The 26833-nt window shown below is 40.7% G+C and overlaps 2 protein-coding genes across 2 annotated transcripts; one reads left to right on the forward strand and one right to left on the reverse strand.

Annotated features, from left to right (window-relative positions):
- Positions 1–4437: 4437 nt before the first annotated feature.
- On the forward strand, positions 4438–11744 carry LOC308571801 (vomeronasal type-2 receptor 26-like; the record flags this gene model as incomplete). Its single annotated transcript, XM_081167424.1, has 6 exons — positions 4438–4583; positions 5035–5326; positions 8001–8861; positions 9195–9422; positions 9573–9699; positions 10834–11744. The coding sequence occupies 6 exons, from the start codon at positions 4438–4440 to the stop codon at positions 11742–11744; spliced, it is 2565 nt and encodes an 854-aa protein (XP_081023550.1).
- Positions 11745–16496: 4752 nt separating this feature from the next.
- LOC308571802 (vomeronasal type-2 receptor 26-like) lies at positions 16497–26164 on the reverse strand (the record flags this gene model as incomplete). Its single annotated transcript, XM_081167425.1, has 5 exons — positions 16497–17393; positions 20084–20311; positions 23239–24033; positions 25342–25606; positions 26019–26164. 5 exons carry the CDS (start codon positions 26162–26164, stop codon positions 16497–16499), a joined length of 2331 nt encoding a protein of 776 aa, XP_081023551.1.
- Between the last annotated feature and the right edge of the window lie 669 nt (positions 26165–26833).

Below are 26833 nucleotides of genomic sequence, written 5' to 3' on the forward strand. Positions count from 1 at the left end.
ACAAATGTATATTAAATGAAACAAATAGCCCCTGCTATAATTCAAGCTAATGCATCACAGAAATATCATGAATGATAGTGAGTCAGAATGATGATGAGATGAGTTTGTGATGAAAATTTACTCCTAAATCACCTATTAATGGTCCATGTCCAGGTGAGGAAATAGCACCTTAAATAACCACTCAGCCAAGAGATATATAGATGCTCGGCATCCCCTAGGGACCCAGTTTATTAGAGGAGCTATTGAAATAGGGCCACCTCCCTAAACCAGTTGTCCAGAGAACTGCCAGTTAAGGGAACTGCCCTCAAGATTTCCGGGGTGGTGCCATCGGTAATGGCGGACTCCCTCTGATCTGGAGGGACCAGCTCCACCGGAAACAGGTGTTTTCCGCTATGGCGAAGTGGGGACCCTTTCAAAAATCACAGGCGGATGAAGCCTGTGACCATGGGACTTGGTGGGCACCTTTAGCGCCCCCCCAACCCGCAAAGGAACCCACTAACGGGCTCCGGAGCGAAGAGGGGGAAGTGGCACAGTGCTGAGAGTCAACTGCTTCTTCCGTGAAGCGAAGCCATGCAGCCGTTGCCAGAGAGTGCTGCCTTTTTCCTGGGACAATTTGGCTTTTAAAACAATCACCGTGAGTACTTAAATTTCGGACAATTGGACTTTAAATAAGGTCTTGCGAGTAGAAAGGAAAATTGGACTTACAAGTTTATTTCAATTTGGCACTGAAATGGGAAGGTCTAAACAGGAAGTCAGCCTTCCGTTTCTTTGTAGATAGATTAAAGCAAAGACATGGCAAACTAGAGTTCAGAAAATCGCTTGTAAAGGATTAACTTTCACCATTTAAGATTGTTGAACCCCCTTCGGAAGCAGGAGAAGTGGGGGGATTTTTTCTGGACTGTTTAAACCTGCAGAAGTGAGTGTAAAGCAAAGTAACTTTCCACCGTCTTGATCCTGGAGTGGGGTGCCAGGACTGACGGTTTTTGAAGCTCATTGACCAGAGACAAACGTTTTTGACAGATAGCTAAAAGAAGAGAAACATAGTGATTCCATTGTTCCCTTTCGCATTTTAAAGGAACAAATATTGACAAAATAACTGGAAAAGGAAACTTTGTGGTTATATCTGCCTTTAAAAGAAAATAACAAATAGAAGTTTTTCCCCTAGAGGGAGCCTGTGAAACTGTAACCAATTCTGAATCGGGGAGCTTGCAGCTGCTACAGATTACGATTGTGGGAATAGACTTCTGACCTTGCAGGACAATGTATTCAGAAGCTCTGTTGTGTGATCTCTGTAAAACAAGTGCCCTATTGGAACAGCTACATGAGAAGACGGACTTGATGACTGATGCGATCAGAAATTTTGAACAGGCAGTGGGAAGTTATATGGAGCCCACCCAGGAATCAAATCAGGAGTGTGCCCTGACAGAACAGATGAGGGAAGAGGATGTTGCTGAATCTTGGGCGCCACAGATGGAGGGAGCTGCGGCCCAGCAGGAACATGAGTTTTTGGATTTGACAAATGAGCTTGGAAAAAGCCAGATTTGGAAAGATAAAGTTTGGTTTGGCTTGGAAATGGGGGGTTGGATAGACCCCCCCTATGCAGGGATGTTTGGACTTTTCAAGTCTGGTAATGGGCCGTGAGATGTTTGGGGTTGTGGGGGCTCTTAATTTTGGAGGGACTTTGAAACAGGTTCTTAAATACCACATTGAGTTCAGTGTGGACTATGGAAAAGGGGCTGATTTGTCGAGAAGGGTCAAAAACATTGTTAAGCTGGAGTTCCCACGAGTGAAAGGAGCAGGAGACAAAGGAAAATATAGCTATAAATATGAAGAAGAGCCGCGGAAGGGACATGGAAGGGACTTAAGGGCCTCGGATATAAGATTACCAGGTTAATGCGCTAGATTTATGGGATAGAAAGGACTGACAAAACCCGGTACCAGGAGGAAGAGACGCTGGATGAAGATTGGATTGTTTTTTGTTTTTTTTTCTATTAGGATTGTTTTACAAAATTGATGAATGTTAGAAAAATGTTGGAACAAAATTATTTGGCTTTAGTAAAAATATTTAAAGAATTATGTAAGAATATTATGGTTATGAGAAATTGCTAAAAGACTTAAGTTTTAAGTTTTAAGGTTTTTTATAGTAAGATAAGATTAAAATAGATTAAGGTAATGTAATGACAGAATATTATGAAATATGGAAAGGATTTGCTGCGACAATTAACAACTAGGATACAAAAAAAGGGAGGAGGAGAAGGTCAAAGAAAGAAGGTAATGACAGTTAAGGATTTGAGAATATTGGATTTGTTTTTAAATGTTTGTGGTATATTTTTGTCTTTTGATCGTGTTGTGTTATTTTTTACTTTGATTTTTATTAATCTGTATTGTTTGATGTGTTTTTTTTGTTTTTTGTTTCTCTTTTTCTACCTTGTTTTCTTTTGTAATTCTAAAAAAATTTCAATAAATGTCATTTTAAAAAAAGAGAGAGAACTGCCAGTTAAGGGAACTGCCCTCAAGTTACATTTAAGTGAAGCTTTAATGAGGTTTTTCAAGTACGACACGTCATTAGGTCATATTATGTATGTAAAGAGGGGTCACAGGTCAAGGGGTTCAAACTGTCATGCTCCACCCACCTATCGTCCATCTTCCTTGATAATCACTCCTCCAAAACCTCATTACCATATCATTCTTACAGTTTCCTGCAATCTGGGGAATCTCAATGAAGCTTGTAGCCTAAACATCCTGATTTTTTTATGCCCTCATGCTATGCAAACAATCCTTCAGAGATAGATAGGCAAGGAATTTTGTAGTTCTGAAAAGATGCTCCCCCCCCATTTACCTGGATTAGAAGGGACATTTGGGCTTGCATTGACCCGTAGTACAAAATGTGATGGCCAGAACAATCCAAACCTAAGTTCCACTAGTATGAGAAAGTTTGGTTGTAGTGAATCTTGGACTTTCCTGGCGCAGAGGGACTGTGCTAGTATAATTCTTTCACCCTGGCAAAGCCAGGACTCAGCTGGCATAACTTAAACTGGCATAAATCCAAAAAGGGTGTGTTTGGGGAAGTGGTGGTGGGCAGGACAAGGAGAGACCTGCATCTATTTCAAACTTCATTTAGCTCAGTCTTGTCATCTAGGACCCAATCCTCAAAATCAAGGCCCACACTCATCCTGAACAGCCTTCCTGAACCCACCGCAGCCATGCCATGTGGCAACCGCTGCCCACCTGGAGTTCCAGGTGAGCAGTTACCTTCAGATAAAGGAGTAGTTGAGAGGAAGCCAGTGTGATGGATAGAAGCCACCCCTCTCTGAACTAGCTAAGCCAGCAGCCAAGGCTCAAAAGCTTCAAAGCAAGCTGATAAGCATATATGATCTCATTTTACATATGTTACATGGTTTGTGGAATGATGAACTGATTCTGGGACCCAAGGCCATGCCAACACTCACCCTTCCTGCTGCTGTCAATAAAGATTTAGCCTGCTTTTATCACATCACCACTGTACAGCCTTGCTATTTGCTGCTGTCATAGATCATACAATGCACTTGCCTGGGCAACACAAAAGAGGAATATGTTCTGCTGGCAGATTTGCAGTTCATATGATGTTATATAGCTGTATGTATACAGCTCTTGCCTTTAGTGTTGGCCCCCCGATTCTCTATTCAAATAGAATTGATTGTGCTGACCACTAACTTTGGCTCTGCTTTTCATTAGCTCTATTTCCACCTATGGTTGGTCTCTCTGCCATACCAGTTCCAATGGGCACCAACTTCGAACCACTGATTGCGTCCTGAAGCAGGCATAGACAACGTCTTGTACTCAATAGGTATTTGGACTAAAAATCCCATCTGCCTGGTCTGTGGTCAGTTATGATGGGGTTGGGGGCTCTAACAACTTCTGGAGGATTCACTTGGGGTACCCCTGTTCTGCAGCAAGAAAATCTCATGATAAAACACCCTCTTTTTCCCTGGCTTTGGACAAATTTCTGGTTTCTCACAACCAATTCAGGTGCCCCTTGAGATCCTTAAGGGATAGAAAAAAGGAACAAGTCAATTTCAGACATGAAAAACAAGTCTTCAGCAACTCCACATGGAATGCATCTTGTTGAATTGGTGACTGCTTCCCTCTTTAATTATCCAAGGACTCTAATCAACTGAGATACTTTCCAACACCACAGTGCAGTTTACTGTGGACTCCAGCAAAACAAATAGCATAGTTCTGAATAATTGTATAAATATACCCTCCAGAAATCTAGGACTGAGGTTAGGATTTAAGACTATTAGACAGGAATGTGTCAGTCTGATTTCTGAGCTTTTTGAGATAAAAATAAGAAATCTGCATCTAGAGAAAACATTTCTGCTCACAATGCTGTTATTGTTCCTCTTGCTTCTGGTACTGCTTCCTCACATGGTAAGCAAAGCGAACATCATTAAGTGCATGGTTGATGATCCAGATCCTCCGCTTCATGAGTACCACCAGTCAGGAGACCTAATCATTGGAGCTATCGCTTCCCACACATTCATCGTCTCCAATGCAATCAGCTTCATGGAAAAACCCCCATCACCTTTGCCTGAAGAGCTTGTGTAAGGGCTTCATTGTAATATTTTCAAACTATTATTCGTTATCAGTCTTAATTGTCATTCCATGAATTGTTTTGAAAGGTAATAAACTATCCAGAGAAACAACTCTTTTTTAAAAAAAGATAGATGTGTTCTGACGTTTGTATGAAATATCATATCCTGAAGATCTTAAATTATACTGTTTATTTTGGAACACCGTGCTCTGAATTGCTACTGTACTGATAAACAATAGGATAATATATGTTATGATGAACAATGATAATGTTTGGTTGTTGTTGTTGCAAAATTTGTATGGGCTACCTAAAGGTAAGGTTACCTCAGGAAAGTTTCTATATAAATATGAATAATAATAATTAATAGACTATATACAGAAAACATTATTTTTATAAAATTTGCAATACTTTTTACAACATGTGATGGTTCCTTATGATTCCGAATACAACTTACCTTCTAGTGTGGTACCTAAGAATTATCAGCACATCCTGGCCTTGGCATTTGCAGTAAAAGAGATCAATGAAAACCCTCAGCTCTTACACAATGTCACCTTGGGCTTCCACATCTATGACAGCTATTTCATTGACAAGTGGACCTACCATGCTACAATGCTACTCATATACACCTTGGGAGGTTTTGTTCCAAATTACAACTGTGATGTCCAAATGAACCTGATTGGGGTCATTGGGGGACTGGACCCCCCAACCTCACTTCAAGTGGCAACACTGGTGGATATTTACAAGATTCCACAGGTATGCTGGGTCTCTCTTTGTGTGTGTGTGTTATACAGTGCTTTTTTGTTTTGTTTTTAAGAAAAAAAGGTCACCATGAGATTGTTACAGGAAATGCCACACTTTTAACATCTGGAGAGAGAAAGGTTAACCTATGTAACATTGAGTACCCCCAGAAAAAAGCACTGGTAGTATGTGTACTTATACAGTTTTAGTACTTCATCACATTTCCCTTTTTATCTTTTTTTTAGTATACAAAGAGAATAATATGGCCATTCCTTCCTATAAATGTCAAATGTAAGTTGTGAAATCTCTGTGCATGTTCTCAAATTACTAAAAGAAAAATCCCTACTTGTTATTTATGCTACTGAGAAGTTGACTGGCTCAGCTACAGGAACCTCTGCTGAAAGAAAAGCCACTAACATTACATGTTTACTGAAAATATTATTGACAAATTGTGGGTTTATTTTTTCTTCGAAAATTCTGTCTATAGGTGGTATTCAACATTGGTCCCTCTTACAGGTCTATTAAACCATTGAAATGAATACACATGCATAACTGAGATTCATTTATTTCAGTGGCTCTACCCTGAGTAGGACTTCATAAAATACTGTTGCCTGCCACCCCAATCTCTGGGCAGTTTGAGAATCCAGGGGTTCCAGGCACCTACCCAGGGTTGTGTTTGAAATGGGGTACCCTTGAAATGGGGTAAAGTGGAGACTGTGTAGTCTTTATGATACATGGTTTTATGCATACATACAACCTGAGCCTATAACAGGGAGGTTCACACTCTTGCTTCTCCCATAGCTGCAGTCTTGGATTCATAAACACCTCAAAGGGATCTTACTTCTCCTATAGCCACAACCCCAGATTCAAAAAGAAATCCAGCATGGCTATCTCTTTCTGGATTCCCAGCTTGCTTATTCCAGTTCACACACACACAACTCAGCTTTGTCTTTTGTCATTTCTAACTACAGGAACTACCAAAGAGTTGAGGGAAGGGACCCCACTCATTTGTCATCTGATGCAGGGCCACATCCATTGTGGCTATATAACAACTTTAATCCTTCCTTCTATTTCTTGCTTGTTCTAGCAGGATAGCTCCCCTTTTCTGCGGAGCGGGGGTGGGCTGACTGTGGGAGGGGTTCTGGGACCTCACAGTGACCCAGCAGTGGGCGGAGGGATGCTGCTCACATCATTAGGACACCCCACCACATCACGCCCCCCTGCTGACAAATTGGCTTAGCCAGGGCTGGGGGTGGCCATGTGCTGTTTAAACTGCAGCATGGCTGGGAAAGCAGCTTCCATTAATCTGCTTCATCAGATCTCTACCCTTGTTTTCCTCGTCGTTTCCTGCTCTTGCCGTCAGTCTTTGTTTTGTTTCATCATTGCTGTCTTCCCCAGCAAAGCTTTCTACATCTACACAGAAAGTGGCTTCCTCTTGTCTGCGTGTGCCAGGTGACCGCATCTAGTGATCTGCAAAGCCCTAGGATCAGGCAGCGCGTTTCTCTGCTGCTGAAAGGAGCTTGGCCATCCGGCGCGCGCACGCTTCTTTAAAGGATTGGGCGAGATCATTTGGAATCCCCCCCTTTCTTTTACAAAGCCTTCGTATGCTGCGTGTGTTTGTTTCCCTCATTATTTAAGTCATTTCATTTTCATGTGTTCTTGGCAACCTCCCCCTTGGAGATTGGGTGTGAATGTGCTTGCTTTTGTGTTGTTGCGATTCTTGTCGTTTGGCTTTGGATGTGTGCCTTCTACTCTGCAGCTTGGGGGGTGTGGGCAGGCTGGCCATTACCCCTTCTTTTTGCCTTCAGCTTTTGTGGGTTTACTGTGGAGAAGCAGCCTTCCCGGCAGTTTGGAGCATGTCTGTGTCCCACTGCCCTTAATTTAAGTTTGTTCTCCATGGTGTACCATTCAATCAGTTGGAAGTTGGCAGTGTTTCCTTCTGTTGCTGGTTAGAATCCTCAGGGTGGGTTTTTGTTTTTCCTTACCTCTTCGTCTGAGTGGTTGAAGCATTGCACGTGGTGGCAGGCCTGTATATGCAATACTAAACCGCACAGCTGCTGGTTTGTGTATTCCAGGGGTTGTCAACCTGCCCCTACCTCCCACTAGTGGGCATTTCAGGATTCTAGGTGGGCAATAGAGGGTTCTACGGCACAAGCTGCATCCTCCTTCCATTGAGCACTGGTGGGCAGTAAGGAATTTTTACCATCAAGAAAGATTCATTACTGGGCGGTAGGTATAAAAAGGTTGATGACCCCTGGTGTAGTCAATCCTGTCACTAGACAATATTGAGCCAGGTGGCTGCTTGTCAGTGTAGATGTTTTTAATGATAAGGATAGTTGCTTGTCGGTGTAGTCATTATTGATAATAAGTCCCGCTTCCTGTGGGGGTCTTACTTGTTATTGTGGTTTGCATTGCTGAAAGTCAGTGCAGACAATATTGAGCCATGTGGTTGCTCATCAGCATGGATTTACTGATACCCTGGTGCATGCTGTCCATTACTCTACACAATACTGATTAGTGTTGCTGCTGTTCAGTGAGGGCAATATTGGTTTGCAGTTTGATTTATTTGATTTGAACCACATGGTTAAGAACCTTCTAAGGGTCTTATGTATGTGGGTATCCAGCCTACTTCCTCCCCCAAACTCATAACAACACAATCCCATTCTTTCCTTTCCACCCTTTTCTTTAGCTCATCTATGGCCCTGCTCCAGTGATGAATGACAAAACGCCAGGCATCCCATTCTACCAGATGGTGCCCAGAGAACACATTCAGTTTGCAGGGATTCTTTCTTTGCTTCTGCATTTCAGGTGGACTTGGATTGGACTCCTAACTATGGATAATGACAATGGAGAAAGATTTGTGCAAAATGTGGTTCCGCCTTTTTCTCAGAGTGGTATCTGCCTTGCCTTCATAGAAAGAAGCCCAACGTTGACCTTTGTCACTGATATGAATGACATATTTAACAAGGGGGGTAAAATAGATGATAAAATCAGAGACAGTAAAGCCCATGTAGTGGTGGCATATGGAGAATCCTATGGGATTGTGTTCTTGAGATGGTTTCCATATCTGTCAGGACAAGAACATATAAAGAAGAAGTCAAAAGGTATAGTGTGGATAATAACAGCGCAGACTGACCTCACTTCAATGGTATATCAGAGGACTTGGGATACAGAAATAATCCATGGATCTCTCTCATTTACAATTCACTCCAATGATCTACCAGAATTTCAAGAATTTGTTAGAAGCAGAAACCCATCCAGCGCCACAGGAGATGGTTTTATCAAGAACTTCTGGCAGCAGGCCTTTGGCTGCATATTCCCAAATACAGATGCGGTCAAGGTGGATGGAGACATTTGCACTGGGGAAGAGAAGCTGGAGAGTCTCCCTGCATCTTTTTTTGAAATGAGCATGACCTCCCACAGCTACAGTATCTACAATGCTGTCTATGTTATGGCCCATGCTTTACATGCTATGTCCTCATCTAGTCTCAGGCACAGTGCAATGCAGAACAGAGTCATGCAGAACTGTCAGGGCCAATGTCTTTGGCAGGTAATGAATATTAGAGATGGAGGAAAATTCATTCTGTGTATATTTTAATGCATACAAATCCACATTTCCCAAACTAATACAGAAATTTAAATGCAGCTTTCCTCTGAAATCTGAAATTCTTCTAATTTTACAATGTTGTTCTCCAATCAAATATTGTGAGCAAAAAAGTAACATACTGTGAACCCCAAAATTAGCTTTTTAATGAAAATAGCATTCAAAATACGTTATATTTGGGAAACTTTGCAAAAATGGAATCTATGTCACATTTATCATTTTGCATACAAGCTCAAGTTGCAGAATTTTCTAATTCCTGCTCTTTCCCTTTAAATTCAGCTCCACTGGTTTTTGAAAGGTGTCTCCTTTAACAACAGTGCAGGGGGAAAAGTTTCCTTTGACCAGAATGGGGAGTTAGCAGCTGGTTTTGATATCATGAATTGGATTTTCTCCACAAACCAATCCTTTCATAGAGTGAAAGTTGGGAGGCTTGATCCCCAAGCTCCTCCAGAACAAACATTTGAAATCAATGAGGATGCTATAAGATGGCACAGGGGATTTAACCAGGTAGGGACAATTTTGGATAATACTCTACTGCCCCTATTAAATGCTAGATTTTGTGATTGTTGTGTAACTTTCGAGAATTGCTCTAGATTTTAAGGGTTCCAAGCTCCCTATCATCAAGATTATCATTAACCCCTTTCACTTACACTTTAGGCACAGCCTCTATCTGTGTGCAGTGAGAGTTGTTACCCTGGTTCTTGCATGAAAGTGAAGGAGGGCGAGGCATTTTGCTGCTATGATTGCATTCCATGCCCAGAAGGAAAGATTTCAGAACAGAAAGGTAACAGCATTACCAGACAGATGTTGCTCAGCTTCCTTTTAATAATTGGACATGGAGACTTGGGTTTCTTTTTGAGCAGCAGCATATCAGCTGAAGAAACACTTTCCCATGCCTTTCAACAGTGGAATTTGCTGCCAAGGAGTGTGGTGGAATCTCCTTCTTTGGAGGTCTTTAAGCAGAGGCTTGACAACCATATGTCAGGAGTGCTCTGATGGTGTTTCCTGCTTGGCAGGGGGTTGGACTCGATGGCCCTTGTGGTCTATTCCAACTCTATGATTCTATGATTCTATGATTCTATGATTCTATGATTCAAAACCAGACAATTCTCTCTCTCAACAGAGTGGAGCTTAATTTCCTTACATAGATTGTCCTGGCTTTCTTTTGTGCACCAGTGGATAATTTCTAGTGCAACATTCAGAAACAGATGGTTGTAATGTCTTAATGTCTTCTTAAATCGAACATTTAAGTATTGTAATATACTTGAGCTTAGCCTTGTAATATTGTAATATACTTGAGCTTAGCCTTGTTGTGGGTTTGGAGGTGATGGTGCGTTGAAAGATTCCATTGCTAACTGGGCAGTTGTAAGATAATGACCTTAGTGTGTCACTTAAGCACCTTCATAAACATCCCTTTAATTATTTAGGCTGTGGCTGGGCACTAAGACCCCCATCCTAAAATAACGATATGGGTTACAATATCATTATTGTAATCTGGCCAGTACAAATAGTACTTTCTGGGCAAATGGATGGGCCTTCTGGCAACTCACCTGATGGGTAGGTAGAGAATCATAGTGAATGTGGTGTGAGAGAGCTGAACTGGAAGCAGGCAGAAGGCTGAAAAGCTGAGAGACAGAGAAATGCCAAATTTGTGCTACATTCAAAGCTGTGACCAATGGAGAAATGAGATCTGTTGATGCAGTCAGTGCTGTGAGTCTCACCATCTTAGGACTGTGGGGACAAGCACTTTTGCTTTAATGCGCCTCCAAACCAAACCTGCAACAATAGCCAAGCCTGATCTCAAGTATATTAAAATACTCAAATGTCTGATTTACAAAGGCATTAAAAGATTACAGCCATATGTTTATTGCATGATGCTGTAATTTCTAGCTACACAAAGATTCCATCCTTTTTTCAGATGCAACTGATTGCTATAAATGCACAGATGAAAAATATCCAAACGAAAGACAAGACCAATGTATTCCGAAGGATGTCAGCTTCTTGTCTTATGAAGAACCTTTGGGCCTCTGTTTAGCCTCTTTAGCTCTTTCATATTCTATGATCACAGCTCTAGTGCTAGCAACGTTTATAAAACACCACAATACTGCCATTGTCAAAGCCAACAACCGGGATCTCACCTATACTCTCCTCATCTCACTCCTGCTTTGCTTCCTTTGTGCATTTCTGTTTATTGGAGAACCCCGTATGGTGATGTGTCTCTTCCGACAAAGTGCTTTTGGCATCATCTTCTCATTGGCTGTGGCTTGTGTGCTGGCAAAAACCATCACGGTAGTTCTGGCTTTCATGGCCACCAAACCTGGATCCAAAATGAGGAAGTGGGTGGGAAAGAGTCTGGCCAGCTGCATTGTTCTTTCCTGCTCCCTCCTCCAAGCACTTATTTGTACTGTTTGGCTTGCAACCTCTTCCCCATTCCCAGATGTTGACATGCACTCCTTCACTTCAGAAATTGTGTTAGAATGCAATGAGGGGTCTGTGATTATGTTCTACTGTGTGCTTGGCTACCTGGGATTCCTGGCATTTGTCAGTTTCACTGTGGCTTTCCTTGCCAGAAAGTTACCTGGCAGTTTCAATGAAGCCAAGTTCATCACTTTCAGCATGTTTGTCTTTTGCAGTGTTTGGTTATCATTTATTCCTTCCTACCTGAGCACAAAGGGAAAATACATGGTGGCAGTGGAGATCTTCTCTATTTTAACTTCCAGTGCTGGACTGCTGGGTTGCATCTTTTCCCCAAAATGTTACATAATTGTCTTGAGACCTGAGCTGAACAACAAGGAACAGCTGATAAGGAGAAAATCTCAAATAATGTAATTATCCATTTTGATTTTGGTTTTTCTCTTTTTAGTTTCTTCACATGGTTGCAAATTTTAAGGTGAAGGCTGAATCAAACGTTCCCTAGGAAACCCACAAATTACATTTCCTTTCATAATAGTACAGTATAATATTATTCTCACATGATTGCTATTGAATACTGGAAGCAATTCTTGTCTCCCTGTGGAAGTTTTCATATCAGCAAGTGACAAGTGGGGTTCCACAGGGTTCCATTCTGTCCCCGTTGATGTTAATCGTTTCTATAAACAATATGTCTGTGGGAATTCAAGGGATGGTCATCAAATTTGGAGGTGACTCCAAACGGGGAGGGGTTCAAGATGGCCTTAGCAGATGGGAGAACTGGATCCACATTTACAAACTGAATTTCATTTGGGACAAATGCCTTTCTGCCTCAACATCAGGAAGAACTTTCTGATAATAAGAGTTGTTTGAAATGGACTCCCTTGTGAGGTTATGGACTTTCCTTTATTGGAGGTTTTTAAGCAGAGGTTGGATGTCCATCTGCCATGGAAGCTTTAGCTGAAATTCCTGCATTGCAGGGGGTTGGATTAGATGACCCTTTGGGTCTTTCCAACTCTACAATTCTATGAAATACATAAAACAATACATTATGGTACCTTTAGAGGAAAAAGAAGGAGAAATCTCAGGGGAATTGTTGAAGGAAACACCTCCAAAAGGGAGACTTTTTCAGTTTGAGTTTTTCAAGGTTATGGTAGCCAAAGCAAGAATATATTTAGAACTACCAGATGAACAATCCAAGGGCACAGAGACAACAGAGGCAACCTCATCTAAAGACACCTTTCAATGTCTACAAATGTATATTAAATGATACAAACAGCCCCTTTATAATTCAAGCTAATGCATCACAGAAATAATGTGAATGATAGTGAGTCAGAATGATGATGAGATGAGTTTGTGATGAAAATTTACTCCTAAATCACCTATTAATGGTTTATTCCCAGGTGAGATATAACACCTTAAGGAAAAACACAACCAAGAGAGATATAGAAGCTCAGCATCCGGTAGGGACCCAATTTATTAGAGGAGTTATTGAAATAGGGCCACCTCCCTAACCCAGTTGTTCAGAGAATTGCCAATTAAGGGAACTGCCCTCAAGTCACATTTTTAAAAAGCTTTTATGGTAGTGTTCAAGCACGATACATCATGCATGCATGCATAAAGAGGGGTCACAGGTCAAGGGGTTCAAACTGTCCGGCTTCACTGCCTTCTTTCCTACATTATCTTCTGTACCCCAGTACTCTAGAGTCTCAGGAATCATGCTTCTCTGTAGTGATCAGGTGGGATTGCTATGAGGAATTATAACAAATATAGAGTAAGCCATCTGTGTCATCAATGAAAGCATTGCGTTGACTGGGTTTAAACTATTTTGATATGATTTTTGATCAATCCACACCTCTGCATCCCTGTTCCATTTCTCTCTGCTTGACAAGTCACGTACACAGACCAGCTGCCAGCTGCTTCGCCAGGCAGGCATCCTGGGCCATAAAAGGTAGTGGGCAGCTTCTTTGATGTAGCCTTTCTGATATGTTAATCTTAGGGCCAGGAAACAGATTTTCACATAAAGGTGATAATGATCTCTATCCTCCTTACCATCCTTCTTATCATGTATATTGCTTGTTTATGACCTCCGGGGTTGCTGGATGCGCTCCTTTGTAGTTCTGTTTTATTTATCCCAGAAGTGCATGCTTAATTAGCTTTTGTAGTGTAACTTTGTCCCCATGTGGGTTTTGTTGAAATGCTCAGAGGAAATCTGATTGGTTCTGTAATAGGTATGAGTTACTCGTGCGTAAACTGGTGCCTTTCTCGGTTGATTTGCCTTGTTAAACCTTTCTGACTGCACAGCCCCTTCTCATCGTGGCTGCCTCAGTCACTGGCAGAATCCGTCAGTGGGAGTTTCTTGAACCTCTTCCAGCATAAAAGTTGTTTGACACCCAGTCTCCTCCTCCTCTCACTGCACGGGAGTCTTCTGCGCAGGGAAGGTGTGGGTAGCGGAGGACCTGGGCTCTCCTCACTGATGTCCAGTGAAGAGTCCTGGATCCTCTCTCCAATTCCCCCGTCTGCCCCCCTTTATCCCTGGTGTTGCGCTGATTGGCTTCCCCCTCTCCTGAGCTGTTTCTCCCCCTGCTGCTGGGTCCTTCGCCAGCATCATCTGGGAGCCTCCCCTTCGCCTCTCGCTCCGATGTCAGTTCCTTGACAGGTTCTTACGAACACAGTGTAAAAAATTCTTTTGTGAATAAAACGACCTGGGCCGGAGCGTGGACAGGGATTATTATTATATTCACCCTTCCCAGAGTCTTGCTGGTTCAAGCCTCTGTGTGTATTGTTATTAATCAGAGTTCAATCCTTCCTTTTCTTTGGGAACGCCTCACTTCACCCACCTATCATCCATCATCCTTGACAATCAGTCCTCCAAAACATCCTTAACATACCATTTCTCACCTTCCCACCCCTTGCCTTTTCCTGTAAGACCTATTACAGTCGTTAAGAGTCGTCAAGAGGCTCTCTCAGCTATCTGCCTATCTCCCATTCCCACCACCCTTCTGAGTAACACCCCTCCCCACCTTCTCACTATATAGAAGGATCTGGCAACTTCTGTTTCAGTGTATCTGAAGAAGTGTGCATGCACACGAAAGCTCATACCAAGAACTAACTTAGTTGGTCTTTAAGGTGCTACTGGAAGGAATTTTTTTATTTATACTATTCTTACAGTTTCCTACAGTCTGGGGGATCTCACTGAAGCTTGTAGCCTAAACTTTCTGATTTTATATGCCCCCATGCTATGCAAAAAAATCCTTCAGAGATAGATAGGCAAGGAATTTTGTAGTTCAGAGTTTGTAGTTCAGAGTTTCACATAAGGAACCATAAAGATACAGAAAAAGAAGAATCAAACCATTCAATTATACATCGCTAAAACTAATTTTATATCTTCAAGTTAGTAACGTGCAAACCACATAAAATGCCAACATAAGAGCTAAACTGAAAGAGAATGGATTTAAAGGAATGGTACATAGCTGGATTAATGAACATTTTTATATCAATGGTAAGATTATGAAAATATAACGTAAAATTAAGGAAAACAGAAACAGCCTTCATTTGGTGGTACAAAACTCTGTGGTAAGAAAATGTTGTACTACAATTTACATATAATCTCCAGCTACAGATATGGCCACCATCTCTTTATAAAGAAAACAACATTTATTTAGGATTTATTTAGGATTTGAGCTCCTAGGAGTCATCATTCCACACAGAGGGAAAGGAAATAGAGAGAAATAGAAATACTCATTTTGATTGAGTTATCGTGAAAGAGACAGATAGAAATAAATTTATTCAAGCTCTACAAGCAATGGTGGGGGTGTTTGTGGGCAAAGTCAACTGTGCTAGAGATGATGAAACTGTGCCATGCAATGCCACCTATGATGACGTCTCCTTTTTATTATATTCATGAAGTCGATGGTATGGATTATGGACATGGCAATGTGTGCACTGTATACCATGTGAGGAAGCAAATGCACCCATGTCAATGAAGTTCTTTCAGCACAAATTCTCCAATAGCCAACTATTTTCATTTTTGAAGGCTCAGGTCTAATGTGTAAAATATCATAGAGCAGCCTGCATATCTCACTCTCTAACTGTAACTCTAAATGTTCTAATTTATATAATCCATCGCAGCATGCTATGTTTTCTAGTGGTGGTTGCTGACATGCTGATGAATTTGACAAGCCCTTTTGATAATATGAAGTGAAGTTAAACACCAGCTCAAAATTTGTTATTCCCTGTGAAATTACTGAAGAAAATACATTTGTCCCCTATGAAAAGAATCAAACCCCCCCCCCCCCTTTTACTTGGATTAGAAGGGACACGGGCTTACATTGAAAAAATGTGGTATGTTATGAAGTTTGCATTTACTGGATCTTGGAGTTTCCTGATCCAGAAGGGCTGTGTTCGTGTAATTCTTTCACCCTGGCTGAGCTAGGGTGCTGTAACTTAAACTGGCATAAATCCAAAAAGGGTGTGTTTGGAGAAGTGGTGGTGGGTAGGACAAGGAGAGACTTGCATCTATTCAAACTCAATTCAGCTCAGGCATGTCATCTAGGGCCCAATCCTCAAAATCCAGACCCACACTCATCTGATGTCTTACCTGACAGAAAGCCTTCTCAGAGGCTCCTGAACGGAATTGGAATAAGGAAAACTTACACTGACATATTGGTATAAATACCAGCTTGCTATAGCTTGTCTTTGTAGAAGTCCAAGGTGTTGTCTAAGAGTCAGAGAAGAAGTAAATATGTTTAATGCTAGAACTGCTCTGTTTAGGAACATATGTATGTATTTTGAAGATGTATATATAGATCATCAGTGAAAATTCTTAGGCAAGGTGATATGGAAGAGTAAAAACAAAACAGCAGGATCACCAGGTAAAGGAAAATCCATAATATTCATCAGAAGATTTCAAATCAACTTAACATTATAAAGTGTGATGCCATGGCAGATAAAAAGAACTTCACTAGATTGAATATCTTTCATGTTTACCTCTTTGTGGGCATGTGCTGTATTGTTTTCAGCAATTATGAATCCAAGTAAAGAAAATGTGTTCATTGTTTGTCATGTTTTATTCTACCTAATCCCAAAGATTTCACATAGTCAGAGGTTTCAGTCACACACAGTAAGCTCCACACTGCAGACTATAACTAAATGCACAGACATTTCAGTTATTCAAGTTTTCCTTCTTATTAGTTGTTCCTTGTTATTCAATTCGGGCCTGAGCATAATGATGTAACATTTTGGTGCAAAAATGCAACCCAGCAAACCAGCACTAGAGGCCAAGATAGAGAAAATCTCCACTGCAACCATGTACTTTCCCTTGGAGCTCAGGTAGGATGGAATAAAAGACAGCCAAACACTGCAAAAGACCAACATGCTGAAAGTGATGAACTTGGCTTCATTGAAACTGTCAGGTAACTTCCTGGCAAAGAAAGCCACAGCAAAGCTGACAATGGCCAGAAAGCCGAGGTAGCTCAACACACAGTAAAACATAATTACAGATCCCTCGTTACACTCCAGTACAATTTCCTCAGCAAATGAGTGAATGTTGGTGTCTGGGAATGGGGGAAAGGTTACCAACCAAACAATACAAATTCCGTTTTGGGCAAGGAAGCAAGGTAACATAATGGAATTGGTCAGTCTTTTCCCCACCCACTTCCTCATTCGAGATCCTGGCTTGGTGGCCATGAAAGCCAGAATCACTGTGATAGTTTTTGCCAACACACAAGAAACAGCCACCGAGAAGATGATACCAAAAGCAGTTTGTCGAAAGAGACATGTCACCTTCCCAGGTTGGCCAATAAATAGCAAAGCACACAGGAAACAGAGCAGAAGGGAGATGAGGAGAGTGTAGGTAAGGTCCCGGTTGTTGGCTTTGATGATGGGAGTGTTGTGGTGCCTCACAAACATTCCTAGCACCATAATGGTGATCAAAGATAGGGCAGAAGCCAAACAGGATAGACTGATCCCCAAAGGTTCTTCGAAAGACAAGAAGGTTATAGCCTTGGGAATGCATGCATCTTGGTTTTTGTTTGGATAGTCTTCATTGCTACATTCACAGCAGTCACTCTGGTCTGAAAAAAAGGGGTCTTAAGCTTAAAAAGGCATGAACTGCACCAACACACTGATGCTCTGAAGTGTCTGTTCTCCATTGTTTTAGAGTTTTACTGTTTATAGTAGCAAATTTACATTGGTTTTGAGGATTCAGAAGAGTTCCATATTTGTTGCTTATTTGGGTTGTCTTTGTTTGCAAATTCTTTTGTGAAGAAATGGTCCCGGTATATGTAAAATAATTCACATACACTTTTTATAGTATTGTAAAGTATCCCAGAATTCTGGGCGTATGAAACAAAATAAAAATAAAATATTATAGTATAGTTTGCAATTGGTTCCTTGAGGAAATGAACTCAATATATTTAAAATAATTCACATACCCTTTTCATAGTATTGAAAGTATCCCAGAGTTCTGGGCATATAAAACAAAATAAAAATTATATATTATATTATAGTATGCCAGAGATCTGAGGCTATATCACAAATAGCACTGTGGCAAGTTCATGGTTTCACACACAAAAAGGTTTGAGTTAAGAAGCAAAGACTTATTGATGTTTCTTAAAAAAAACATTCAGGAAATTTCAAATGGATAGCTTGCTCCCATTGACTCTTTTAAGGTGCTGTACCAACAGAATACCTATTTAGCAAGAACATCAGATATCCCAATTTAAAGGAAGTTTGTCATGCCAAGCCAATTGGGTGTTTTGGGGTTTTTCATAAATAGAAACTGAGTAAGCATCCAATGTATGTAGAACTGAACTTGACTTAATACACACTCCTAAATAAATATTCCTAAATAAAAGTCTAAGCAGGTGTCAGGGAACTGCCATCAGTGCCGGAGGGAGAGAGCAAGCTCCAGAGGGATCCCAGAGAGCGTCCCAGGATTGGGAGAGGCAGCCCATCTTCTGGGGAAGGGAATCAGCTTAGCTCCAGTGGAGAAGGGGGGCAGATGGGGGAATCAGAGAGGCGGTCACATGACTCCTTGCCGGGGACCAGCGGGGAGAGGAAGGGTCCTCCGCTGCCTACGCCCTCCTTGCGCAGAAGGCTTCCGTGCAGGGAGAGTAGGAAGAGACTGGGCGTCAAAGAACTTCTTTGCTGGAAGAAGTTTAAGAAATGCCCACTGGCAGATTCTGCCAGCGATTGAGACAGCCACGGGTGAGTGGCTGTCCGGACAGGAAAGGTTCACTCAGGCAACCCAGCCAGGTGTTGGCACAGGCTTACACACGAGCAACCCCTAGAACCATTACAGCAGGAATGGAACATGATCTGTTGATGGAAATAGAATAGATGGGAAAGTATTAGAATTTTTTTTTAAAGTATTTTATTGTGAACAGTAAAAGAGGGAGGGGAAAGTAGCATTTTGAAAGGGGGGTGGAAAGTCAATTTTATAAATTGTGTTAAATTTGAATAAATTCGTTGTTGATCTGTTAAAAATTTGGATAATTAATAGAAATTAATTGGTGAAATAAGTAATGGGCCAGACAGGCTCAGAGGAGGAGCCCACCCCCTCGCCACAGTCTGTCTGCTTGGAATTGATACACAGGGGGAAGCTAGTGGAGCAAGGCAGTGCCAATGGTCAGTTTCAGCAATGGCTCCAGCTGAATGGGATGAGGCAGAGGAACTCTGCTGTGTTGTTACTTTCTCTGAATAAAAGCTAATTGCACTTCATGCCTCATGTTCTTTGCTGCCCTGTAGATGATCTGTGCTTGCCTGAAATCCAGAAGTGGCTTTAACATCATATTAAAGCTCAAGTATAATGTGAAATGGAGCAGTTAGACAAAAATTTTGAAAATGGAATAGTTCAACTATACAAAATATTACTTACCCCTTTGTTCTGAAATCTTCCCGTCTGGACATGGGATGCAATCATAGCAGCAAAATGGCTCCCCCTCCTTCATTTTCTTTCTAAAGCCAGGATTGCAATGCTCAGTGCATAAAGAAAGAGGCTGGACCTATTTCATACAGGAAATGACAGGATAGTAATCTTGAGAACAATAACATTGGAATCTTAATGATATGAGGGCTTTTATATGATATTGAAGCAGCATGGGAACTACTCTTTTAAGGTTTCATCTTATGCTGCTGTGCTAAACTTGGAAATGCTGGGAGGTTGATGGGGAGAAGAATAGGCATGTTCCAGACCCAACTGCTTTGTGCTTCAAGATGGATGCTTATTGTAGGATGGGTACTCAACATGAGAACCTAGGAATAGTTCTGCCACATCAGGGCCCTCTAGAGCAGCATTGCCTTCTCACAGTGGCCATGATAGCTGCTTTCTATCTCTACTGCCTCTGAATGCCAGTTACTGGGAATCCCAAGTGACGTTGGGCTTTCTGAATGCTAGTCACTGGGAATCCCAAGTGATGTTGGGCTTTCTGAATGCCAGTTACTGGGAATCCCAAGTGAAGTTGGGCTGGTAACAGGATGGTGGACTACATGTGCCATTGGCCTGATACAGCAGGCGCTTTTAAAGTTTTTTTTTATTATTGCGGACCAAATGCCTATGGAAAGCCCAGAAGCAGGACCCGAATGCACCAACACTCTCTACTCATGGACCTCCAGTGATGGTGAATGTTGGAAGGTTCAGGACCCTGACTTCCACAGGAGGCAGTGATGGCTACCAACTCAGATAGCTTTGGAAAAGGACAGGACATCAGTGGTCACTCAAAACTGAAATATTTTCCAAACACAAAATTGGATCCTACCTGATTAAACCACTTGTGCCATGTTATCACATCCTCACTGATGCTGAATGCTTGTTCTGGAGGACCCTGGGGATCTATCTTCCCCACCTTCACTCTATGAAAGGTTTGGTTTGGGGAGATAATCCAGTTGATAATATCAAATCCAGCCACCAACTCCCCATTGTGGTCAAAGGAGATCTTATCCCCAGCACTGTTGTTAAAGTGGATACCTTTCAGAAAATGATGCAGCTTGATTCAAACAGAAAAGGGAAAAGCTTAGAATAATTGGCAGTTTCATGGAATCTTTAGCCCCAATTACTTGGATTTTTCTTCAGAAAGGGAGGCACACTTGTTCCAGGTGGTTCTTGGTTATGTGGACGTTTCCAGACATACATTCTTCACACAAAGACTAAGTACTAAGCTACTCTGCAAACCCTTGCTTCCATGTTGCCAAACCTAGAGGCAAGAATACCTAAATTGGACTTTTGAGACTGATATCTCTGCCAACTACTTAATGAGCAAATGTTTACAGCAGCAGCATCAAGGCTTTTCAGTGTATGCAAGAGAGCATGAATGAATTCTTCCAAATAATTTTTGAGTCCTGAAAATGAGGTGTCAAACAAATGTAGGTTAAAATATTCAGAGTGTATAGTCCTGTGGCTTTCTGAACAGATAAACGGCACTCTACAAACAAAAACCAAATAAATACCCCTACTTTATGCACTTCCTGGTGTGGTGTGCTCAGTGACGGGTCAAGGGAAAATGCTTTGAAGCAGTGGAACACACCTGATCACAGTTAACGGGAACCAGGTGAGAGTGAGGCTGATGCTGACTCCCCAGGAAAGGTTTGAGAGGAGTTCTCAAACCGAAGGGCACTGAGTGTATGGAAAGGGGTTTCTCGTGGTTTTGGCACTATTTAAGTGGGAAAAGATGGGAGAACCTCAGTGCAAAAAAGGGGGGTATTCCCAACTGTGAAACGCCTCAGGACCCAAGCAAAACAGCATCAGGTCTCTCTGAAATTAAGACTAGGATATGAAAATCTATGCTTCTCAAGGAAATTACCAGTTCATAACTAACAGAAGAGGGAAGTAAGTGACTTTATATTTATGCTAAAAACAGAAGCGCAAGGCAGAGAGATCCACCTCTGCGCAGCTTTTAATATTGTGACTGAAAAGCTTTACGAAAAGGAATACATCAACCAGAAGCAAAAAGCATATCAAGCAACCCCAGTAGTGGTGAGAATAACATCAAATATAAACTTACATGTGAGCAGTCTGATGTGGAAAGAGAAAGTAAAGGAGGAATAGGAGAAGCAATGAGAGAAAAGTGGAAAGTTAGACAGAGAGCCAGTGTGAAAGTAAACCTTCACGCAGAAACTAACAGCTGGGGAGCCTTTCTGAGGCTTTGAACAGCAGAGGGAGGTGTGTGGGGAGTCGTGGGAGCAGTGGCAGACGATGGAGGAGAGGGAGGAACAGGACGACAAGGGATATGGAGAAAGATTGGGCTACATACAAACAGAAGAAGAACATGGTCAATTAAAATTAAAAGCCTTTGAGGAAATTAAACAACATTTTACTGGCTGTCTGCAATACCATCAATTAAATGATATATTTAATTAGGATAAAAAAATGGATTTGGAAAAGAAGAATCCAAATTACAAAACACAAAGAAAGTATTATAAAAAAAATTTATAATCTGTTGTTAGAATGGGAATTAAAGGATGAGGAAGTAAAGGGGGTGATGGTCAGGGGCCCCCAGGATATTGGATATACCATTCAGATGGAGCAATGGGAAAAATTGTGGAAGCAAGACATTAAATTTACTGCCTGTTACACAATTAGAGAAAACCTGATGAAGATGATGGACAGATGATATATGACTCTCGTCAGACTAGCCAAAATATACATATTAAAATCAAATAAGTGTTGGAGATGTAATGAGGTAGAAGAAACAGTGTATCATGCATGGTGGGGATGTGGGAAAATTAAAAAATTCTGGAGCAATATTCATGAATAATTAAAAAAGATATTTAAAACATCATTTGAGAAAAAGCCAAAAGCACTTCTATTAGGCTTAGTTTCAAAGGACATCCCTGCTGCCTGATTACTAATACCTAAAAATTGGAAAGGTGACAAGTTTTCATCAGTAGCAGAGTGGCAATACAAGCTTTGTGAATTAATTGAATTGGCCAAAATGACAACAGCTATTAGATTCCAATCAAATCAGAAATTGAGAAAAGAATGGGAATGTATGACAAAACATTGTTCCAAAACAAATTCATTGATATGCATTGTCTTAAGTTTGTAAAGTTAAGGTTAAAAGATGAAAAGGGATTAATGGGGAATATGTAAATAACTTTCTTTAACACAATATTAAAGGAATGAAAAACAATGGAAGCTGAGCACGGGTGGAGGGAAGTCACAATGGTACAAATATGAAAAATAGATAGATTTATATATAGATAGAAATAGATATATATAGTCTGTATTGCAAAGAATGATTAAAGATGTAATTGAATGTAATATTGCAAAATAAAATGGAAAAAAATGAAAAAAGAAAAGAAATACTCCTACTTTATGCTTTCATCTTTGCTAATTCATTCTTCAATTTTCAGTTAATAGATGTCTAAAACAGATCTTATTTTTAAGAATTGACTTATGTTCATCCTTCCTTCTGAAAATAAGTATAACTTAAGTCATATTATATATATATGACTTCATATAGTTAATAGTTGGAAATTAATTCCTAAAGTAAGATGGAAGATTTGCTAGTTTGCTAGAGATGCCTTTGAAAATATTATGTCTATATAACCATTCAGAGTTTGAAATTGTACATCATAATTTACTGTAGCTTTTAATAAAAGGGAGTAAGAGAATGCACAATATATCCATCTATGAAATGGTTTCTCTGATCCTTAATGGACTTGTTTAAACACTGGGTCGGAGGCAGATCTTTTGGCTTCCAAATATTGAAGGTCAATCTATCAACAATGCTGTTTGAATATAATTTAGAAAATTGTTGTATTCATCAGTCAGGAGAAATGTTGCAGAGGAACTTAAAAATAAAAGATGAAAATGAGAGAACAGGAGGAGTTTGGGGAGACATTTTATTTTGCACGTGGCAGCCTGCTACTACAACCACCTATACTGTATCATAAAGCATGTTTATATCATTACCTGCCATGCGTGTTTATCCTGAAAATTAAGTTCCCTTTTGTCCACCAGCAATTTGTGAATGAATCTAGATGAGCACATGGAATGTAAAGCATAAGCCATAGCATATACAGCATTGTAGATGCTATAGCTATGGCCAGTCAAACTCATTTCAAAACAAGTCCCAGGTAGATTTTCCAACTTCTCTTTTCCTGTGCAAACATCCCCATCCATCTTGTTCAGAGCTGGGTCTGGGAACACACAGCCAAAAGCCTGTTGCCAGAAATCCCTGATAAAACCATCTCCTTTTGTGTTGGAAGGGTTTCTACTCTTAACAAATGACTTGAAACCTGGCAGATCATTCGAGTGAATAGTGAAGGATAATACACCATGGATTATGTCTGTCTCCCAAGACTGTTGATAGACCATTGAAGTGAGCTCCATCTGGGCTGTGACTATCCACACTTTGCCTTTTTGTTTATTTGTTGTATGTTTTGAGAGATAGGGAAACCATCTCAAAAACACAATAAGATAAGATTCTCCATAGGCAACCACAACGTTGGCTTTGCTATTGATCACTGTTTCATGTATTTGAGATCCTTTCTCTAGTCTCTCATGAATGTCAGTGATAGTCGTAAATTTGCTACTTCTTTCTATGAAAGCAATACAGACACCATTCCTGGAGAAGACTGGAAACACAGTATGTACAAATCTTTCTCCATATTCATCATTGGAAGTAAGGATCCCAATCCATATCCACCCAAAATGCAGAAGTAAAGAGAGAATGCCTGTGTACTGAAGAGTTCCTTTAGGGGCCATCTGGTAGAAGGAAAGACCTGGGGGTTTATGATTTATCACCGGAGCAGGGCCATAGATGAGCTAAACATAGATTTCAAATTGGATAGATGTTAGTATTCATATTAGCATTGTCACCACCATCTTCAGCGTTTATGAAATTACATGTCACTTTCAGGAGCTTCAAAGTTCTTCACATGCATTACACCAGAAGTCTTTACAACTATTTCATTAGTAAACTTTATTATTTTTACAATATAGACGTTCACACGCTATGGATAAGAAATTAGTAATAGAGTTGGTTGATATCGTAGCCAAGATAAAGTGTGTAACGGTTCAACTTGTTACTTCCCTCACAACTCCCTTTTTCTCTCTTTTTTAACCCAGCCGTGCTGCATTCCACATGGGACTGGTAGAGTGAAGTGTAGGGAGTCCAACAACACTTGCAGCCAGAGCCAATGACCGGCAGAGCCATCTATTCTTAGTTTTGCCTCCAACCTGCTCTTTGTTGAGTTCTACAGGAGTGACATTGAGACTAGGAGGAGGAAGCTCACAGGCAGTGCTTCATGGACTGGTTGTAAGTAAGAACAAAGGCAGATGATTGAAGGCAAACTGATGTTGGTGAGGAAGAGTCTCATTCACAGTTATGAACCGGACTCTACTGCTTTGACTATTACACAATACCAGCTAATGAAGGGGAAATATCTAAAGGAACTAGGTGGGTTTATATTTGTATGCTCAAGCACAAACAAATAAAAACATAAGGACATAAGAGCCCTGCTGGATCAGGTTGAAGGCTAACATCCTGTTTTCACTAACCAAATGCTTATGGAAAATCTGTAAGCAGGATTTGAAGGAAACAGCACTCTCTACCCTTATGATTTCTAGCAACAGATATTCAGAGGCATACTGCTTCCAACAGTGGCTTGCATGTGAAATTAAATAATTATTCATCAAGATCAATTGAGGCTGAATCCTGAATTCCATTCTAGGTGTTCTGCTATTTAGTGATGTGACTCTAATCATTTAGAAGAACTTCCTAATTATAACACTGGATACCCTTCATCAAACACCAGACTTGTAATATTTTCTTTACATGGAATTTGAATTTCTATGAAGGTTCCACTATGTTTTCAAGATCCTCATCCATAAACATATTTCTTAGCTTACACTTGTCTTTTGCCACAAATACACACATTTCTGCCTCCAAACCATACAATTTTATCTGTGTTGACAAAGGAAGTAATAAGTGTAAAAACCCCACATCCCACTTATACAGAAACATCTACACAGAATGTAACTTAACTGGGGAATCTTGTAGGGATCCAATACAGTTGCCACATGAAGAGAAGTTAAAGGGTCTAATCCTCCGACAACTGCCATTAGTTTATTCTGGATGTTGCATATGTAATTGGGAGCAAATTTTTTCACTGTGGACATTAGCTGTATTGTGGCATGAAAGGTCCTCTTTGCATTGAAATAGCTGTCATAGATGTGGAAACCCAAGGTGTGATTGGGTAAAATCTGAGGGTCTTCATTGATCTCCTTGACTGCAAATGACAACGCCAAGATGTGCTGGTAATTCTTAGGCACTACTCTAAATGGAATAATTAAGTGAATGTAAGAAGGTATTTTAAATAGATTGCTAGAGTTACATTTTGAACCCCATGTTGCCCTCTTTCCCCCCCTTAATATCCTTTGCACTATTACTGTACACATTTCGTCTTAGCCTTAGATGGTCTTAGCAAAAATGAAACAATTGAAGAATATCAGCTATTCTTCAGAATGCAACACTTTCAATGCTAACATGTACTAAAATGAACGATGTGATTCAAAAACTTCAGAAGCTGGTATACCCTCATTCTAATACAGATAAATAGATGAAGACCACTATTGCTGTAGCCCCCCGCAACCCCACTCAATTAATCTATTTTTTTACTTTTATAAAATTGTTCCCTCTGGTTCAGATATCTAATTGAAACCCAAAAACTTTTTCCAAAGTTACTTACGCAAGTTCTTCAAACAATACTGGTGGAGGTTCTTGAACAAAGGTTATTGAGCTGGAGATGATGAAGGTCTGAGAAGCCATGCCACCAATGATGAAGTCTCCCAGCTGGTGATACTTGTGAAGTGGTGGGTGTGGGTCTCGTAACATGCATTTAATGTTTTGGCACTTACATGCCATGTGAGGAAGTAGTACAATAATCAAGACTGTTAATGCCACCATTCTGAACACTAATCTTCTCTCTAAACAGTCTCCTATTCCATTTCAGGAGACTCAGGTGACGCCCTGTCTTTTCATAGTCTCTGGTAGCATACCTAAATGTTCTTGTGATTATTTATATCAATCTTTCTAGACTGTGGGAATTGTTTTGATTCTAACCATAGCAAATTCTCAGGGAGCAAGGAATTAATTACAGTCCTTTTCATAATTATCAGAGAAGATGATCAATAATTTAAAGTTGGTGGTCCCAATGGGAATTGCTGAAGAAACAATGTCTGTCATATCTGGGGAAAAAGTTTTCCCTTCCACATAGTTGGATAGGAAGGGATCCTGCTTGAGTTTGGAACTCAAACACATGAGTTGGGAATGATGCAGTGCATGAAGAGAAAACTGTTCCCTGTGGGGAACATGCAGATGAAGCAGACCCCTGCAGCCTGAAGGATTTAATTCTCCACTCACCAGGTGATGAGCAGAGGGTTAAATCCTGCTCAGTTTGACTCTGTGCATGTGTTCTCTTACTGGAAAGCAGGTGCATGCAGCTAAAGCTCCTTCTTCCCACCTGACACTCCACCCCTGGACAGGCCTGGCTCACGCTGGGAT

Source organism: Podarcis bocagei (assembly GCF_964188305.1).
Source record: "Podarcis bocagei genome assembly, chromosome: 13".
Classification (NCBI taxonomy): domain Eukaryota; kingdom Metazoa; phylum Chordata; class Lepidosauria; order Squamata; family Lacertidae; genus Podarcis; species Podarcis bocagei.